This window comes from Oncorhynchus masou, chromosome 31, assembly GCF_036934945.1.
Source record: "Oncorhynchus masou masou isolate Uvic2021 chromosome 31, UVic_Omas_1.1, whole genome shotgun sequence".
Lineage (NCBI taxonomy): Eukaryota > Metazoa > Chordata > Actinopteri > Salmoniformes > Salmonidae > Oncorhynchus > Oncorhynchus masou.
Window position 1 is genome coordinate 88,522,208 of NC_088242.1, and position 20,535 is coordinate 88,542,742.

The window sequence follows — 20,535 nt, forward strand, 5'->3', positions numbered from 1 at the left end:
TCATTTTTGCCATGGTATTGTTACCGCCCTAGGAGCCATTATCTGAAAACAATATGAAAAGGAGAAAGAGAGAAGTCGAGAAATAGAGAGAAAGAAATACTGCTGATGAAAGAGCTTTCATCTGAAAAAGAATATGCCATAGAAGCTTGTCCATGTATGTGTGAGAGAGCGAGAGAGAGAGCGAGAGAGATAGCGAGAGAGAAAGCGAGAGAGAAAGCGAGAGAGAAAGCGAGAGAGAGAGAGAGCGAGAGCTGATGAGTAGCCCAACCGTCTCTCGAAGGTGTGAAGTGACTTGCAAAATTGACCTGCAGAGAAAGAGCAAGAGCCAAAAAACAAAACCACACAAAGCTTCCATACACCTCTACAGTTTTGATTTCAGATGACAACATAATATGGAACCTTCTGGAAAAGAAGGCACAAGGTTTCCCCCTCCAGCCCACTCGCCCCCGTCCTCTTCTTCCCCCAACACACTCATTCTTCCCCTCGCACATTCAGTCATATCTGACCACAGACAGCCTTGAAAGTGGCAGAAGATGACACTATTTCACCCTCACTTTTTCCATTGAAGTTGTATATAGGCCATCAGCATTCCCCTTTATGACTATCAACAGGCCCATAAAACACAGCTAATGATAGCCCTCTAATGTCGCTCACTAAAACCAATGATCATTTCAACATTATCCACACTAATTTCGCCATCTCTGAAGTAGCTTCCTATCTAGCCATTTAACCACCCTGGATGGTTCCGACCTTGAATATGTGGACATCTATAAGTACCTAGGTGTCTGGCTAGACTGTAAACTCTCCTTCCAGACTCATATCAAACATCTCCAATCGAAAATCAAATCTAGAGTCGGCTTTCTATTCCGCAACAAAGCCTCCTTCACTCATGCCGCCAAACTTACCCTAGTAAAACTGACTATCCTACCGATCCTCAACTTCGGCGACGTCATCTACAAAATAGCTTCCAACACTCTACTCAGCAAACTGGATGCAGTTTATCACAGTGCCATCCGTTTTGTCACTAAAGCACCTTATACCACCCACCACTGCGACCTGTATGCTCTAGTCGGCTGGCCCTCGCTACATATTCGTTGCCAGACCCACTGGTTCCAGGTCATCTACAAGTCCATGCTAGGTAAAGCTCCGCCTTATCTCAGTTCACTGGTCACGATGGCAACACCCACCCGTAGCACGCGCTCCAGCAGGTGTACCTCACTGATCATCCCTAAAGTCAACACCTCATTTGGCCGCCTTTCGTTCCAGTTCTCTGCTGCCTGTGACTGGAACGAATTGCAAAAATAGCTGAAGTTGGAGACTTTTATCTCCCTCACCAACTTCAAACATCTGCTATCTGAGCAGCTAACCGATCGCTGCAGCTGTACATAGTCTTATCGGTAAATAGCCCACCCAATTTTACCTACCTCATCCCCATACTGTTTTTATTTATTTACTTTTCTGCTCTTTTGCACACCAATATCTCTACCTTTACATGACCATCTGATAATGTATCACTCCAGTGTTAATCTGCTAAATTGTAATTATTTGTAATTAAAAATTTCCCTTCACCGGAACTAAGGGGCCTAGCCCGAACCATGAAAACAGCCCCAGACCATTATTCCTCCGCCACCAAACTTTACAGTTGACACTATGCATTGGGGCAGGTAGTGTTCTCCCGACATCCGCCAAACCAGATTCGTCTGTCGGACTGTCATCACTCCAGAGAACACATTCCCACTGCTCCAAAGTCCAATGGCGGCGAGCTTTACAGCACCCCAGCCGATGCTTGGCATTGCACATGGTGATCTTAGGCTTGTGTGTGGCTGCTCGGCCATGGAAACCCATTACAGGAAGATCCCGACAAACAGTTCTTGTGCTGACAACGCTTCCAGAGGCAGCTTGGAACTCGGTAGTGAGAGTGTTGCAACCCGAAGACAGACGATTTTTAAGTGCTATGCGCTTCCGCACTCGGCGGAACATATAGCATTTAAAAATCTAATTGGGATGTCTACCGAAGGGGCATGATTTGATTGATTAATATGATTTCTTCTGCCTGCCTTTGACAGCCCTCTGGGAGACGTTTCATGCTCAGCAGTTTCACCATTTAGAAGAAGTGGAGACAGAGAGAGCAAGAGCGAGGGAGTGGTTGCTGTTTCTTAGACGCTACTCCCTTGGGAAGCAGGGAAGAAAATTTGACAAACTGACCTTTTGGAAAGGTGGCATCCAATGAGACCATTCTCAAGACCATTCTACTGCCAATGTTTGTCTATGGAGATTGCACGGCTGTGTGCACGATTTTATACACCTGCAACGGGGTGTGATTGAAATAGCCAAATCCACTAATTTGAAAATGTGTCCATATACTTTTGTATATACAGTTGAAGTCAGAAGTTTACATAAACTTGTTTTAATTACTCCAACCTAAGTGTTTCAACCACTCCACAAATTTCTTATTAACAAACTATAGTTTTGGCAAGTCGGTTAGGACATCTACTTTGTGCATGACACAAGGAATTTTTCCAACAATTGTTTACAGACAGATTATTTCACTTATAATTCACTGTATCACAATTCCAGTGGGTCAGAAGTTTAAATACACTAAGTCGACTGCGCCTTGAAACAGCTTGGAAAATTCCAGAAAATGATGTCTTTAGTCATGGCTTTAGAAGCTTCTGATAGCGTAATTGACATCATTTGAGTCAATTGGAGGTGTACCTGTAGATGAATTTCATGGCCTCCCTTCAAACTCAGTGCCTCTTTTCTTGACATCACGGGAAAATCAATAGAAATCAGCCAAAAATGTAGACCTCCACAAGTCTGGTTCATCATTAGGAGCATTTTCCAAATGCCTGAAGGAACCACGTTCATCTGTACAAACAATATTACGCAAGTATAAACACCATGGGACCACACAGTCGTCATACCGCTTAGGAAGGAGACGTGATCTGTCTCCTAGAGATGAACGTACTTTGGTGCAAAAAGTGCAAATCAATCCCAAAACAACAGCAAAGGACCTTGTGAAGATGAAAGGCCGCTCAGCAAGGAAGAAGCCACTGCTCCAAAACCACCATAAAAAAGACAGACTACAGTTTGCAACTGCACATGGCGTCAAAGATTGTACTTTTTTTTTTGGATTGTACTTTTTGATGAAACAAAAATAGAACTGTTGGGCCATAATGACCATTGTTATGTTTGGAGGAAAAAGGGGGAGGCTTGCAAACCACAGAACACCATCCCAATCGTGAAGCACGGGGGTGGCAGCATCATGTTGTGAGGGTGCTTTGCTGCAGGAGGGACTGGTGCACTTCACAAAATAGATGGCTTCATGAGGAAGGGAAATTATGTAGTAATATTGAAGCAACATCTCAAGACATCAGTCAGGAAGTTAAAGCTTGGTCACAAATGAGTATTGCAAATGGACAATGACCCCAAGCATACTTCCAAGGTTGTGGCAAAATGGCCTAAGGACAACAAAGTCAAGGTATTGGAATGGCCATCACAAAGCCCTGACCTCAATCCTATAGAAAATTTGTGGGCAGAACTGATAAGCGTGTACGAGCAAGGAGGCCTACAAACCTGACTTGGTTACACCAGCTCTGTCAGGAGGAATGGGCCAACATTCACCCAACTTATTGTGGGAAGCTTGTGGAAGGCTACCCGAAACGTTTGACCCAAGTTAAACAATGTAAAGGCAATGCTACCAAATACTAATATAGTGTATGTAAACTTCTGACCCACTGGGAATGTGATGAAAGAAATAAAAGCAGAACTAAATCACTCTCTCGACTATTATTCTGACATTTCACATTCTTAAAATAAAGTGGTGATCCTAACTGACCTAAGACAGGGAATCGTTTCTAGGATTAAATGTCAGGAATTGTGAAAAACTAAGTTTAAATGTATTTGGCTAAGGTGTATGTAAACTTCCAACTTCAATTGTACAGTGTATATTGGAGGCAGTGACAGCTGGGGGCTATGTAGAGCAATGAGAACCAAAACAGACTGTCTGAGTTCTAAATGGCACCCTATGACCTAAGTAATGTACTAATGGACAAAAGTATTGCATTATATAAGGAATAGGGTTCTATTTGGGACATAGCCTAAGTATAAGCTAACCTTGAGCCACTGTTAGAATATGCCAGTGTTCATGAGGCTCAGCTCTCCAGTGATAACCTATGTACAGTCACTCCTTTCTAGTACAACAGCCGGCTATAACCCACAGGCACACAACAGTTAGAGATTACGGTACAATGTTATACATTCCTGTTCAATACTAGACCCTCACACAATACATAGTTAAGGCACGTGCGTATGTATGCACAGTGTCCACGCGTAAGAAAGAACACATTATCGCTCATATAGACATAACAAAAAACATGTATGTCAATATTGGGGTCAATTGCAATTCAATAAATCCATTGCAACTCAATTCAGAGTGTTGAAAATGGTTCTTGATTTGAATTTCAATGTGTGATGATGACCTAATGTGAGAAGTAGCCATAGAACTGAGCCCAGCTGATAGGAAATGCATGTTGTGAATCTGAGACAAGCACAGTGTTCTCGACTAGACCTGTCAGACTGTGCACAGGGGGAATATTGGATAGCTCTGTGGCATAATGGTGCCTGCCTTACCAGGCTGAAAGAATTGGAATATTGGATAGCTCTGTGGCATAATGGTGCCTGCCTTACCAGGCTGAAAGAATTGGAATATTGAAATGACTGCACTTACCTAAGGATTCAAAACAGCCATTTCAGGAAAAATTGGGTCGTGTTTTGACTTCGATGACCAACCTCAAACATACACACAAACATGCATGCTGGGTGAAGTGGAATCCATCTTTAATATAAACAAACTGACAGTTGTAATTTCATTAGTATCCTGAGGTTAAGCTGACTGGAGAGGGGGAAAAGATTTCCATGAGAACACACTGACAACCACTGAACCATAACTACAACGTGAATACTAATGTATTTCAGTGTGTCAACGCATACGCTACAATCTACAAGACAGCAGGAAGGATAGTTCTCGCTACTGAAAAAAAGAAAGAAGTGTTTCCTTTAGCCGTTCTCAGGCAGTAAAATAGTGCATGAACAGAGTTGAGTTGCCAAAGTAGCCAGGACTGAGGAGGGACAGACCTACCACAGGTTTGGGAGGCTTGGAGAGGGCCACCAGGCTAGCCAGGATATCCTCCTCACAGATCTGATTGATGACGTGGGCATCGTACGCCACCGTGATAGAGATCTCTTCCATCATCTTGGCACAGAGCAGTCAATTCCACAGGTGGATGAAGTGGAAAAGAGTAAAGGGGTGGAAGAGAGTGGAGAGGAAGAGAGGAGTCAACAGGTCTATCAGAGAGCCTGAGGAGTGACTGGCCTCTTTCACAGTCACTCAAGGTACAAGCCACGCCCCTAAGGGAGGGTGTGATGGAGAGGGGGAGGGAGGAGCCCTGCAGAACAACACACCTGTTGTATTTCTCTCTCCCTCTGATGCTTGGTGTTCTCAAGCGTGTTGTGAGGAGGATAGTGTGTCTTTCGTTCCCCCTCTTCCTCAGAACTGCGAGGCTGGTATTCCTCCTCCTCCTTTTGTTTGTCCTCCAATCCGTGGCATATTTCCACCTCCTCTTGGGTTGCACTCCCGGTATTATTTTCCACTCCCTTCGGTCTTAGTAAGATGAAGTTTGGTTTCGACACACTCGGAGATGGCTGCACACACCAACACACATGCACACACTTCAACTGTGTGTTTCAGTATGTGTGAGGAAGTGTTGGAGCTGTCAGACAAACCACAATGACTCGATGTGTTAACTGCCCCCGCAGTCTGCATACGTCACACACTGCGTGTCCTCCCCAAAAAAGTTTCAAAACGAAACAATGTGAACAAAAATGTTAAAAAACGACTGCAGACACAGCACGTCTGATTTTTGAATTCAAGGTGACACAAGAAAACTAAACCACACAGCTGTCTGTAGCGCTGCCTGCAGCCTGACTTATCAGGACCCCACCGTGGTAAGCTTTAGCGTTAGCTTCAGTAGTTCCTGCTGAGACTCTGCCCAGTTCTCTTAGGAGATGTCCCTGGTGGGGAAAGGCACTGTACACAACATTCTCATCCTTTATTCCTTCTTCCCTGCTTCTCAAGGGAGTAGCGTCTAAGAAACAGCAACCACTCCCTCTCTCTTGCTCTCTCTGTCTCCACTTCTTCTAAATGGTGAAACTGCTGAGCATGAAACGTCTCCCAGAGGGCTGTCAAAGGCAGGCAGAAGAAATCATATTAATCAATCAAATCATGCCCCTTCGGTAGACATCCCAATTAGATTTTTAAATGGATTTAAATCCTATATGTTCCAAGGTGTCGATAAATCTAATTTTTGTCCTGGAAATGTCTCAAAGTCTCCTCAACATTGTTATTGGGGTGTTTAAGTGCTGTGAAATGTAAATCATTTCCCCATAATCCGGGGGGGTTGTTAGTCGCTGAAAGCTTAGCATCGCTCCCCAACTAGCAGGTGCCAGTGAATTCTTGTACTCGACTAAGCTGCTTAGGAGTCAAGTTGATCCGCTTCAGACATCAAAAAAAAAAAATGTAAGGACAATATAAATTGAGCAGGCTGGCTTATATTTCCTTCCTTGGCACTCATGAACATGAGGTATATCATCAACTGATTCAATTCTGCACTTGTCCATGGGGAAGTATAGTTCCATTGACAGGGTATGATGGTTGTAGTTGCCAGTAGACACTGTGCTTCATTCCTTCTAACGGCACCAAGTTCTGTGATAAGAGTATCTCTCGGACTCCGTGAGATTTGTCTCCTGAGAGAAGGGAACACACATGCACACACATCTCCATAAAAATATGTGAAAAAAGGGTTTAAAAAGGACAAGATGCAAAAATAGAGTGGCTAATTCTGGAGACTAGGCTCTTCTCTGTCAAAACACCTCAGGCACAATGTCACTTCAGAGGACATTGAAGAGAGAATTGAAATCCCAAGATGAGAGAGCTGCTGCTGTTGCCCAATCAGGCAATTCATATGAGTGGTGGGGTCCTGTAACACACACACGGTTGTGCCATTCTGGTGTGTGTGTGTCTTCTGGGAGGTCAATGGGGGTTGATGTGCTGATGCTGCTTCTTGTATGGTCCTCCCTTGAGTGAGGAGGGGGAAGGGAGAGAGTGGATGATAACAGTTTAACAATTTCTCCCTACACTAGGTCAGAGTCAAGGCAGTTGCTTGGATGCCCCAGAGCATGAAAGTCCCTCGTATTACACAGCAGTTCCTAGGCCAGTCAGTCAGATATTCAGAAGGTTGCTATTACACGTTAAGCTCCCAAGAGACTCGATGGCCACCACAATCACCGTCAAGACCTTATTTTAGCCACCAGTCGATTTGATTTCCTCCGAGTGGTGAAAGCTAAACAAACAGCCATGCAGGCTCAGAGTACAGACTGGTTCCATCGGTCTCTTCAGTCCCACTGCAGCGTTTGTCTCCAGCCAAAGGTGATTCTCTCTCTCAATTTCAATTTAAGGGCTATATTGGCATGGGAAACGTATGTCAAATAGATAATAAACAAAAGTGAACAATAAAAATGGAACAGTAAACAGACTCACAGAAGTACCAAAAGAATAAAGACATGTCAAATGTCATGATGTGCAAATAGTTAAATTACAAAAGGGAAAAATTAATAAACAAATATGGGTTGTATTTACAATGGTGTTTGTTCTTCACTGGTTGCCCTTTTCTTGTGGCAACAGGTCACAAATCTTGCTGCTGTGATGGCACACTGTGTTATTTCTATTTCACCCAGTAGATACGGGAGTTTATCAAAATTAGGTTTGTTTTCAAATTCTTTGTGGGTCTGTGTAATCTGAGGGAAATATGTGTCTCTAATATGGTCATACATTGGACAGGAGGTTAGGAAGTGCAGCTCAGTTTCCACCTCATTTTGTGGGCAGTGTGCACATAGCCTGTCTTATCTTGAGAGCCAGATCTGCCTACAGCGGCCTTTCTCAATAGCAAGGCTATGCTCACGGAGTCTCTCTCTCTCTCCCAGATAAAGTGTCTCTCTCTAAACTCTGGAGTAGATCCAGAATGCACAGCTGCTAGTAGAAAAAGACAGATTAGAAGTTTTCCTCCATTTCCTTGTCATATTGCTGCTGACTCACTGTGTGGCAGGCAGACCATGAATGCACCTGTTCAGCTCACCTTGTCCACTGAAGTCAATGCAAGGCCCACTTACCCACTCTAGCATTTTCTCTCATGGTCCTAAAGCCTGCCTCTCTCAGTTATTCCTCTATCTGACGATGTGTACACTTCGGTGTAAACAGCAAATACATTTCTCTACGAAAAATGACTCAGAAGATCGCACACTGGCATATAACACCACAGTACTGCAAGTGCAGTGTGTGTGCGCGTGCACGAGCACAATTGTTTTACATCATGACAGTACGTGATAAGGTGGAGTAATATTACTCAAACATTTAGCAGATCATTTTCTTCCAGAAGCTTTTAAAGACAAGCTTGTACGAGGCAATAATTACATAATAACGTACGCAGAGTGTCTACACAGGATATCCTGTCATTAGACATACACAGGGGAGAGGTGGAGGGAGAGAGAGATGCATACCGAGAGCAGGGATGGGTGCGGAAGGAGAGAATTATCTCTTCCATCGCGCTCTTCTTCCTTCCTGTAAAACTAGAAGGGCTCCCTGCTTTGCCACCGAGACACAGTTGCAAAGCATACAAGCACACACACATGAGCACACACACACACAAGCGCACACACACACAAACAAACAAACGAGCACACACACAAACAAACATACGAGCACACACACACACGAGCACACAAACAGACACACACGAGCACAGACACATATGATCATACACACACAAACACACGAGCACACACACACAAACATACGAGCACACACATAAACATACGAGCACACACACACAAACATACGAGCACACACACACAAACATACGAGCACACACACACAAACATACGAGCACACACACACAAACATACGAGCACACACACACAAACATACGAGCACACGACATACACAGAGACGGGAGCTGCTCCGCTGCCATCTAAGGTGTGTGTGTGTCTGTGTGTGTGTGTGTGTGTGTGTGTGTGTGTGTGCGCGCGCGCTTAGGCCACTTCTTCTGACCTCAGCACATTCCCCAAATACCTCAGCTCATTATATTCTCCTTGTGGGAGGTGGTAGGAGGTACAGTGAACATCTATAACCACACACTGACAGGCTGCGGATGTGGTGTGCTATTCCACATAGAAGATATTGAGAGAAGGAAATACAGTTGAAGTCGGAAGTTAACATACACTTAGGTTGGATTCATTAAAACTTGTTTTTTAACCACTCCATAAATGTCTTGTAAACAAACTACAGTTTTGGCAAGTGGGTTAGAACATCTACTTCGTGCATGACACAAGGAATTTTATAAACAATAGTTTCCAGACAGATTATTTCACTTATAATTCATTGTATCACAATTCCAGTGGGTCAGAACTTTACATACACTAATTGACTGTGCCTTTAAACAGCTTGAAATTTTTCAGAAAATGAAGTAATGGCTTTAGAAGCTTCTGACAGGCTAGTTGACATCATTTGAGTCAATTGGATGTGTACCTGTGGATGTATTTCAAGGCCTACCTTCAAACTCGGTGCCTCTTTGCTTGACATAATGGGAAAATGAAAAGAAATCAGCCAAGACCTAAGAAAAAATTTTGTAGGCCACAAGTCTAGTTCATCCTTGGGAGCGATTTCCAAATGCCCGAAGGTACCACGTTCATCTGTACAAACAATAGTATGCAAGTATAAACACCATGGGACCACGCAGCTGTCATACCGCTCAGGAAGGAGACGCGTTGTCTCCTAGAGATTAAAGTATTTTGGTGCGAAAAGTGCAAATCAATCCCAGAACAACAGCAAAGGACCTTGTGAAGATCTGGAGGAAACAGGTACAAAAGTATCTATAGCCACAGTAAAACGAGTCCTATATCGACATAGCATAAAATGCTGCTCAGCAAAGAAGAAGCCACTACTCCAAAACCCCCATAAAAAAGCCAGACTACGGTTTTCAACTAAACATGGGGACAAAGATCATACTTTTTGGAGAAATGTCCTCTGGTCTGAAGAAACAAAAATAGAACTGTTTGGCCATAATGACCATCGTTATGTTTGGAGGAAAAAGGGGGAGGCTTGCAAGCCGAAGAACAACATCCCAACCGTGAAGCATGGGGGTGGCAACATCATGTTGTGGGGGTCCTTTGCTGCAAGAGGGACTGGTGCACTTCACAAAATAGATGGCATCATGAGGGAGGGAAATTAAGTGGATATATTGAAGCAACATCTCAAGACATCAGTCAGGAAGTTAAAGCTTGGTCACAAATGGATCTTCCAAATGGACAATGACCCCAAGCATACTTCCAGAGTTGTGGCAAAATGGCGTAAGGACAACAAGGTCAAGTTATTGAGTGGTCATCACAAAGCCCTGACATCAATCCCATAGAAAAGTTGTGGGCAGAACTGAAAAAGCATGAAAAATGCTACCAAATACTAATTGAGTGTATGTAAACTTCTGACCCACTGGGAATATGATGAAATAAATAAAAGTAGAACTAAATCAATCTCTCGACTATTATTCTGACATTTCACATTCTTAAAATAAAGTGGTGCTCCAAACTGACCTAAAACAGGGAATATTTACTAGGACTAAATGTCAGGAATTGTGGGTAACTGCATTTAATTGTATTTGGCTAAGGTGTATGTAAACTTCTGACTTCAACTGTATGTTTACAAGGAAATATCAAGTTTAAAGTTGTCATGTGCACTAGTACAATGAAATGACTTTCCTGCTTGCTCTTTCCCAACAATATGAGTAGTACTATAAAACAACGTCAAGTAGAACAAAAACACATACTTGACTTTTTAAAAAGTATTATAATACTACTGATAAGATGAACGAGAGAAAGTCTGTAAGCTAAATACAAGGTCAGTGCCGATACCATATTTACAATGTGCAGCGACACTGGAGTGGTCAGGGTAAATATCCTCATAACCTGTTAGGTAGACTATGGCAAACCTGGCTTAGAAGTGATGTAGGCAACTAGACTAGACACTTTCACATCTCTGAAAATAAAACGGGACTTCGCCCAGTCGGAAGCATAAGCTTCCTTTTGGATCAGTGGTCAGTGCAGTGTGTAAAACAAGGGGAACAGAAAACAGAGAATAATGGTTCCTACCTTGATGTTACAGGCCTGTTCCATGAGCCTGCGGGCGTTCTCAGCAGCCCTGTAGCGTTTGGGCAGCTGGACCCGGAAGAACTTCAGAGCCCCCTCAAAGTCAGTCTGAAGTAGGTCCTCCTTGGACGTCTGAGGAGAAAGATGACAAGCTCAGCCAATAGACTGGAATACGACAGAGACAGAAAACATGCCACTAGAACGTCAATCTTTATTTAGTAAAGTTGGAAAGATCATAGTACTCAACTGTACATGATCATATGTGTGGGAAGACTCAGACAGATGCTTTCCCGTGAGGGAAGGGAAACAGGAGTTAACCATGTATGTTTCATTAACATATTTAATAAAAGTAGTTTTAGTTTAGTGAACATATTGTTGGAGACAAAGCAGTGATGCTTTACCTTGAAGGAAGGGAAACAGGAGTTAACCATGTATGTTTCATTAACATATTTAATAAAAGTAGTTTTAGTTTAGTGAACATATTGTTGGAGACTAAGCAGTGATGCTTTACCTTGAAGGAAGGGAAACAGGAGTTAACCATGTATGTTTCATTAACATATTTAATAAAAGTAGTTTTAGTTTAGTGAACATATTGTTGGAGACAAAGCAGTGATGCTTTACCTTGAGGGAAGGGAAACAGGAGTTAACCATGTATGTTTCATTAACATATTTAATAAAAGTAGTTTTAGTTTAGTGAACATAGTGTTGGAGACAAAGCAGTGATGCTTTACCTTGAAGGAAGGGAAACAGGAGTTAACCATGTATGTTTCATTAACATATTTAATAAAAGTAGTTTTAGTTTAGTGAACATATTGTTGGAGACAAAGCAGTGATGCTTTACCTTGAAGGAAGGGAAACAGGAGTTAACCATGTATGTTTCATTAACATATTTAATAAAAGTAGTTTTAGTTTAGTGAACATAGTGTTGGAGACAAAGCAGTGATGCTTTACCTTGAGGGAAGGGAAACAGGAGTTAACCATGTATGTTTCATTAACATATTTAATAAAAGTAGTTTTAGTTTAGTGAACATATTGTTGGAGACTAAGCAGTGATGCTTTACCTTGAAGGAAGGGAAACAGGAGTTAACCATGTATGTTTCATTAACATATTTAATAAAAGTAGTTTTAGTTTAGTGAACATAGTGTTGGAGACTAAGCAGTGATGCTTTACCTTGAAGGAAGGGAAACAGGAGTTAACCATGTATGTTTCATTAACATATTTAATAAAAGTAGTTTTAGTTTAGTGAACATATTGTTGGAGACTAAGCAGTGATGCTTTACCTTGGACCGGTTTGACTGCCAGCATCTAACCAGTGTTGAATGTTATGGTTACAGTTTGACACCAGACTGAGTCAGGGGAACACTGATAATGTCTCTGTGACTTCTGACAAGCCTCGTGCAGGTGTTTACAGTACCGTCAGTGCTGTGTGATTAACAGAGTAGGGCCTCCTCCAAGGGGCCCGTTACACAGTTTCTCTGCTTCTGTTGTGACATTGTCTCCATGTTGCAACTTGTAATAAACCAGATTTATTTCCGACTGATTTGACGACTGCTCACCTTTTGGTTCACCTGGAATTTCCTTTACATTAACCACGAGTAATACTACTTTGTTCCAAGACATCTGGTAGTGTCATTTCAAGTGAGATGGGTGGTTAAAACGGGTTGAGGACCTTGTTAGCAGGGCTGAACGTAACAGCACCATACAATGACATAATGATGATTCACACAAAATACTAAATTAACAGCCCAAGCTATTGAACAATTCAACAATATAGCTACATTACAAAAGTATGTTGTTGGACAACAGTTGCCCTCGCAGGGTAAGATTGCTCATCCCTGGCCTAACGCCTATCCTGTCCTAGCCCCAGTCCCCATCTCAGTCCCTGCCCCAACCCCAGTCCCTATCCAGTCCATCTCTCACCGCAAGTAGCTTTGGGACGAAGAGGCGATGGCCCATCCCCAAGAGCCCCATCACCTTACAGACAGAGTCTGTCTCCCCAGCTTTCTCCTCCGCTGAACCCCCTTCCTCTGCCCCCCAGCTGCCCATCCGCAGTGCCGCTGGTAGCTGGGTGGGCATGGCAGTGACTGGGGGTGACAGTTGGGTGGAGGGGGAATGCGAGGGAGAGAAAGACGGAGAGGAGAGAGGCTCCAGTTCTGTGACCAGGGTGGCCAGGGTGCAGGGAGACTCCAGTTCTGGGACCAGGGTGGCCAAGGTGCAGGGAGACTCCAGTTCTGCGGCCAGCATGCAGGGAGACTCCAGTTCTGTGACCAGGGTGCAGGGAGACTCCAGTTCTGTGACCAGGGTGCAGAGAGACTCCAGTTCTGGGGCCAGGGTGCAGAGAGACTCCAGTTCTGGGGCCAGGGTGGCCAGGGTGCAAGGAGACTCCAGTTCTGTGGCCAGCGTGCAGGGAGACTCCAGTTCTGTGACCAGGGTGCAGGGAGACTCCAGTTCTGGGGCCAGGGTGCAGGGAGACTCCAGTTCTGGGGCCAGGGTGCAGGGAGACTCCAGTTCTGGGGCCAGGGTGCAGAGAGACTCCAGTTCTGTGGCCAGGGTGCAGAGAGACTCCAGTTCTGGGGCCAGGGTGGCCAGGGTGCAGGGAGACTCCAGTTCTGTGGCCAGCGTGCCGGGAGACTCCAGTTCTGTGACCAGGGTGCAGAGAGACTCCAGTTCTGGGGCCAGGGTGCAGAGAGACTCCAGTTCTGGGGCCAGGGTGCAGAGAGACTCCAGTTCTGTGACCAGGGTGCAGGGAGACTCCAGTTCTGTGACCAGGATGCAGGGAGACTCCAGTTCTGGGGCCAGGGTGGCCAAGGTGCAGGGAGACTCCAGTTCTGTGGCCAGCATGCAGGGAGACTCCAGTTCTGTGACCAGGGTGCAGGGAGACTCCAGTTCTGGGGCCAGGGTGCAGAGAGACTCCAGTTCTGGGACCAGGGTGGCCAGGATGCAGGGAGACTCCAGTTCTGGGGCCAGGGTGGCCAGGGTGCAGAGAGGCTCCAGTTCTGTGGCCAGGGTGCAGGGAGAATCCAGTTCTGGGGCCAGGGTGCAGAGAGACTCCAGTTCTGGGGCCAGGGTGCAGAGAGACTCCAGTTCTGGGACCAGGGTGGCCAGGATGCAGGGAGACTCCAGTTCTGGGGCCAGGGTGGCCAGGGTGCAGAGAGGCTCCAGTTCTGTGGCCAGGGTGCAGAGAGACTCCAGTTCTGGGACCAGGGTGGCCAGGATGCAGGGAGACTCCAGTTCTGGGGCCAGGGTGCAGGGAGACTCCAGTTCTGGGACCAGGGTGCAGGGAGACTCCAGTTCTGGGACCAGGGTGCAGAGAGACTCCAGTTCTGGGACCAGGGTGCAGGGAGACTCCAGTTCTGGGACCAGGGTGCAGGGAGACTCCAGTTCTGGGACCAGGGTGCAGGGAGACTCCAGTTCTGGGACCAGGGTGCAGGGAGACTCCAGTTCTGGGACCAGGGTGCAGGGAGACTCCAGTTCTGGGACCAGGGTGCAGGGAGACTCCAGTTCTGGGACCAGGGTGCAGGGAGACTCCAGTTCTGGGGCCAGGGTGCAGAGAGACTCCAGTTCTGGGAACAGGGTGGTCAGGGTGCAGGGAGACTCCAGAGTGCAGTCCCAACTATGTCTGCGCTAAGTCCAATATCGGACAATCCGACCAAGACTTCAGGTCAGGGTCCAGCAGAGATTTCTCTCTTATGCTGTTTGGCAATTCAAGCTCGGTCTTACGAATGGCAGCAGTGACCTTCTGGGGGAAAGAATAGGTCGATAGTTCTGCATCAGGTAGTGACACAACACAGTATTGGATCAGAGCTTCTCTCCATAGACTGGCCAAGCCTGTCGTCCCCCAATAATACAAACTCAGCAGAAATACACCACGAATAGATCCACAGGTAGAGAGGATCCAGTGGGGTTGAGCACCAGAGAATCAGTGAGTTGGTTGGGTTCATTCAGTAAGCTCTGTTGTCAGAGAGCCGATATAGCCCCTCGACCTCGACACTATAGTCCCTTCATCACAACTGACCAGCGCAGTCGGCATAATGTAGATAAGGTGAGGCAGAAAATACAGTGCAAGGATACTCATCTGCTTTTCTTAACAACAGATCCCAAAACAGGGGGGATGCCATTGCCTAGCAACAGACAGGCACAAGGCTAGACGGTTTAAGCAGATGACAGGTAATGAGTCTTCACCTTTTTATCCCCCTCCCGTCTTCAAAGAGCAAGCATCTCTCTTTTCACAACTGAGACCAAGGCTTAATAACAAGGACTAAATACAGACTTCAATGATCGTCTTTATCTCCAGCCTAGAGGTAACACTATAGACATATAGGTCAGGTCAGACTGGGTTTTCTTCAGAAAGTCTGTCCACAAACATCCCTCCATTCCAAATGATGTAGTCCCTTCACGTCCGAAGCGGCCCTTTCGGATGTACCACACATCGGTAGCTGAGGGGAGGAAGAGACTGAAGTCATTCTGTCTATTAGCCACGCCGCCTTAGGCTGAATCTGCTTCCATCCCAAACAGTGACGTCTTGGCGTTGTGTTAACAGCTGAATGGACTTTAAGGACGATGGTGACTCAGAGTCCAAGAGAGTAAACAGATGGAGTGGTGGTAGAGATCAAGGAGAGGCAGAGTAGGGAGGCTCTGACAGGGAGCCTTAGCAGGACAAACAAGCTTGAGTGTGTGTGTCTCGGTCTCTGTCAGGAAATCCTTTACTCCCATAAAGGAGCATTGAAATTGCCAAGGCCCTCAGAAGCGGAGTTCAATAGGGAGAAACATCCACAAAGGCTTTAAAAAGGACTCCTGAATCTAATACCTCCAGCAGACTTCCATAAGGAAACACATCCAGAGTAGAAATCCTTCCAGTCAAGGTAAAGGTTTCCTTCCAGGTCTTTGCAGGAGGGTCCTTTGCAGGAGGGTCCTTTGCTGGAGGGTCCTTTACTGTGTCAGATTCTGCTGGTCCAAAGCCAAACGGGGGAGCCACAGGTTTGGGTTTGGTCTGGCAACAGCTAGTGGAGGCATGTGGAGAGAACCACACCGGTTTTCCAAACTTCCTTTTCCTCCCTCTCCCTTCCCCTCTCGCCCAGTTAAAGGGTCTGCGATGCTACTGGCTAACACAGCTTCTCTGATGCAGAGGTCTGTGCTGGGGCTGGGCGGAGGGAGAGCGAGCGAGCGAGAGAGCATGTGATTGAGATGCTGAGGCAGAGAGGTGCTAGAAGACAAGAGGAGAAGGAGAGGGGAAGGGTACGATAGAGGGGTCTGAGGGTTGATGCGCTCGCGGTAGACATCCCTGAAAATAATGGAAGACCCCCCTCCCTTTCTACACCTCAGCTAATGGCTAACTGCTAACAGCTAAAAGATGTTAGTGCTGCTGCCGTGCACTCCTAAAGGACTATGGTAGACCGGCAAGGGCGGGTAAGTGCACAGAGGGAGAGGGAGGCGGAGAGAGACGGAGGGATAGAAGGGAGGGGGAGAGGAAGGAGGAGAGAGAGAGGGATAGAAGGGAGAGACAGAGGGATAGAAGGGTGGGGGGAGAGAGACAGAGGGATAGAAGGGAGGGGGAGAGAGACAGAGGGATAGAAGGGAGGGGGAGAGAGAGAGGGATAGAAGGGAGGGGGGGAGAGAGACAGAGGGATAGAAGGGAGGGGGAGAGAGACAGAGGGATAGAAGGGAGGGGGAGAGAGAGACAGAGGGATAGAAGGGTGGGGGGAGAGAGACAGAGGGATAGAAGGGATGGGGGAGAGAGAGAGGGATAGAAGGGAGGGGGGGAGAGAGACAGAGGGATAGAAGGGAGGGGGAGAGAGACAGAGGGATAGAAGGGAGGGGGAGAGAGAGACAGAGGGATAGAAGGGAGGGGGAGAGAGACAGAGGGATAGAAGGGAGGGGGAGAGGAAGGAGGATAGAGACAGAGGGATAGAAGGGAGGGGGAGAGGAAGGAGGAGAGAGACAGAGGGATAGAAGGGAGGGGGAGAAAGACAGAGGGATAGAAGGGAGGGGGAGAGGAAGGAGGAGAGAGACAGAGGGATAGAAGGGAGGGGGAGAGAGACAGAGGGATAGAAGGGAGGGGGAGAGGAAGGAGGAGAGAGACAGAGGGATAGAAGGGAAGGGAGAGAGACAGAGGGATGGAAGGGAGGGGGAGAGAGACAGAGGGATAGAAGGGAGGGGGAGAGAGACAGAGGGATAGAAGGGAGGGGGAGAGAGACAGAGGGATAGAAGAGAGGGGGAGAGAGACAGAGGGATAGAAGAGAGGGGGATAGAGACAGAGGGATAGAAGGGAGGGGGAGAGAGACAGAGGGATAGAAGGGAGGGGAGAGGAAGGAGGATAGAGACAGAGGGATAGAAGGGAGGGGGAGAGGAAGGAGGAGAGAGACAGAGGGATAGAAGGGAGGGGAGAGGAAGGAGGAGAGAGACAGAGGGATAGAAGGGAGGGGGAGAGAGACAGAGGGATAGAAGGGAGGGGGAGAAAGACAGAGGGATAGAAGGGAGGGGGAGAGAGACAGAGGGATAGAAGGGAGGGGGAGAGAGACAGAGGGATAGAAGGGAGGGGGAGAGAGACAGAGGGATAGAAGAGAGGGGGAGAGAGACAGAGGGATAGAAGAGAGGGGGATAGAGACAGAGGGATAGAAGGGAGGGGGAGAGAGACAGAGGGATAGAAGGGAGGGGGAGAGGAAGGAGGATAGAGACAGAGGGATAGAAGGGAGGGGGAGAGGAAGGAGGAGAGAGACAGAGGGATAGAAGGGAGGGGAGAGGAAGGAGGAGAGAGACAGAGGGATAGAAGGGAGGGGAGAGGAAGACAGAGGGATAGAAGGGAGGGGGAGAAAGACAGAGGGATAGAAGGGAGGGGAGAGAGACAGAGGGATAGAAGGGAGGGGGAGAGGAAGGAGGAGAGAGACAGAGGGATAGAAGGGAGGGGGAGAGGAAGGAGGAGAGAGACAGAGGGATAGAAGGGAGGGGGAGAGGAAGGAGGAGAGAGACAGAGGGATAGAAGGGAGGGGGAGAAAGACAGAGGGATAGAAGGGAGGGGGAGAGAGACAGAGGGATAGAAGGGAGGGGGAGAAAGACAGAGGGATAGAAGGGAGGGGGAGAGAGACAGAGGGATAGAAGGGAGGGGAGAGGAAGGAGGAGAGAGACAGAGGGATAGAAGGGAGGGGGAGAGGAAGGAGGAGAGAGACAGAGGGATAGAAGGGAGGGGGAGAGGAAGGAGGAGAGAGACAGAGGGATAGAAGGGAGGGGGAGAGAGACAGAGGGATAGAAGGAAGGAGGAGAGAGACAGAGGGATAGAAGGGAGGGGGAGAGGAAGGAGGAGAGAGACAGAGGGATAGAAGGGAGGGGAGAGAGACAGAGGGATAGAAGGGAGGGGAGAGAGGAAGGAGGAGAGGAAGCCTTTGGGAATAATGCCGTCATGCCTGTCCAATCGGGGACACACACACAACCAATATATGCTTTAATAGCATGAGAGTACTATTCTGTTGTAGCTGAAGGCTTTTTAAAATCTAACAATAGACAGAAATGGGTATCATCGGTGAGGAAATCGTGTGGAGAAACAAAGTATGGGTTCAAATAGAAAAGCCATCACCATAGCCCTCCCAGGAGCTGCTAGTTCACCTGGGTTCACCTCACACATGGTTTCTACACACTCGTTTGCGCTCATCTTTCTGATGACCCTGTGATCATCAGTGTAACCCATTTCAATATATTCTTTACAGCAGTACAAGATACCCTCCGTTTCAATATATTCTTTACCACAGTACAAGATACCCTCTGTTTCAATATATTCTTTACAGCAGTACAAGATACCCTCCGTTTCAATATATTCTTTACCACAGTACAAGATACCCTCTGTTTCAATATATTCTTTACAGCAGTACAAGATACCCTCTGTTTCAATATATTCTTTACAGCAGTACAAGATACCCTCCGTTTCAATATATTCTTTACCACAGTACAAGATACCCTCTGTTTCAATATATTCTTTACAGCAGTACAAGATACCCTCTGTTTCAATATATTCTTTACAGCAGTACAAGATACCCTCCGTTTCAATATATTCTTTACCACAGTACAAGATACCCTCTGTTTCAATATATTCTTTACAGCAGTACAAGATACCCTCCGTTTCAATATATTCTTTACCACAGTACAAGATACCCTCTGTTTCAATATATTCTTTACAGCAGTACAAGATACCCTCCGTTTCAATATATTCTTTACCACAGTACAAGATACCCTCTGTTTCAATATATTCTTTACAGCAGTACAAGATACCCTCCGTTTCAATATATTCTTTACCACAGTACAAGATACCCTCTGTTTCAATATATTCTTTACAGCAGTACAAGATACCCTCCGTTTCAATATATTCTTTACCACAGTACAAGATACCCTCCGTTTCAATATATTCTTTACCACAGTATAAGATACCCTCCGTTTCAATATATTCTTTACAGCAGTACAAGATACCCTCCGTTTCAATATATTCTTTACAGCAGTACAAGATACCCTCCGTTTCACTATATTCTTTACAGCAGTACAAGATACCCTCCGTTTCAATATATTCTTTACCACAGTACAAGATACCCTCCGTTTCAATATATTCTTTACAGCAGTACAAGATACCCTCTGTTTCAATATATTCTTTACAGCAGTACAAGATACCCTCCGTTTCAATATATTCTTTACAGCAGTACAAGATACCCTCCGTTTCAATATATTCTTTACAGCAGTACAAGATACCCTCCGTTTCAATATATACTTTACAGCAGTACAAGATACCCTCCGTTTCAATATATACTTTACCGCAGTACAAGATACCCTCCGTTTCAATATATTCTTTACCACAGTACAAGATACCCTCCGTTTCAATATATTCTTTACCACAGTACAAGATACCCTCCGTTTCAATATATTCTTTACAGCAGTACAAGATACCCTCTGTTTCAATATATTCTTTACAGCAGTACAAGATACCCTCCGTTTCAATATATTCTTTACCACAGTATAAGATACCCTCCGTTTCAATATATTCTTTACAGCAGTACAAGATACCCTCCGTTTCAATATATTCTTTACCACAGTACAAGATACCCTCCGTTTCAATATATTCTTTACCACAGTATAAGATACCCTCCGTTTCAATATATTCTTTACAGCAGTACAAGATACCCTCCGTTTCAATATATTCTTTACAGCAGTACAAGATACCCTCCGTTTCAATATATTCTTTACCACAGTACAAGATACCCTCCGTTTCAATATATTCTTTACAGCAGTACAAGATACCCTCTGTTTCA

At 45.8% G+C, this 20,535-nt stretch overlaps 1 protein-coding gene across 5 annotated transcripts in view; it reads right to left on the reverse strand.

The window, feature by feature from the left end:
• LOC135524711 (rab GTPase-activating protein 1-like) overlaps positions 1 to 20,535 on the reverse strand; it is a 156,306-nt gene that overhangs the window by 22,455 nt on the left and 113,316 nt on the right. For 4 of the 5 annotated variants that reach the window (XM_064952479.1, XM_064952478.1, XM_064952481.1 and 1 more), the window contains one exon: positions 11,257 to 11,385. In XM_064952479.1, coding sequence (XP_064808551.1) covers positions 11,257 to 11,385 — 129 coding nt within the window. Of the gene's footprint in view, positions 1 to 5,140; positions 6,094 to 11,256; positions 11,386 to 20,535 lie in introns of those variants that run through there. The other variant, XM_064952483.1, reaches the window with a different exon arrangement.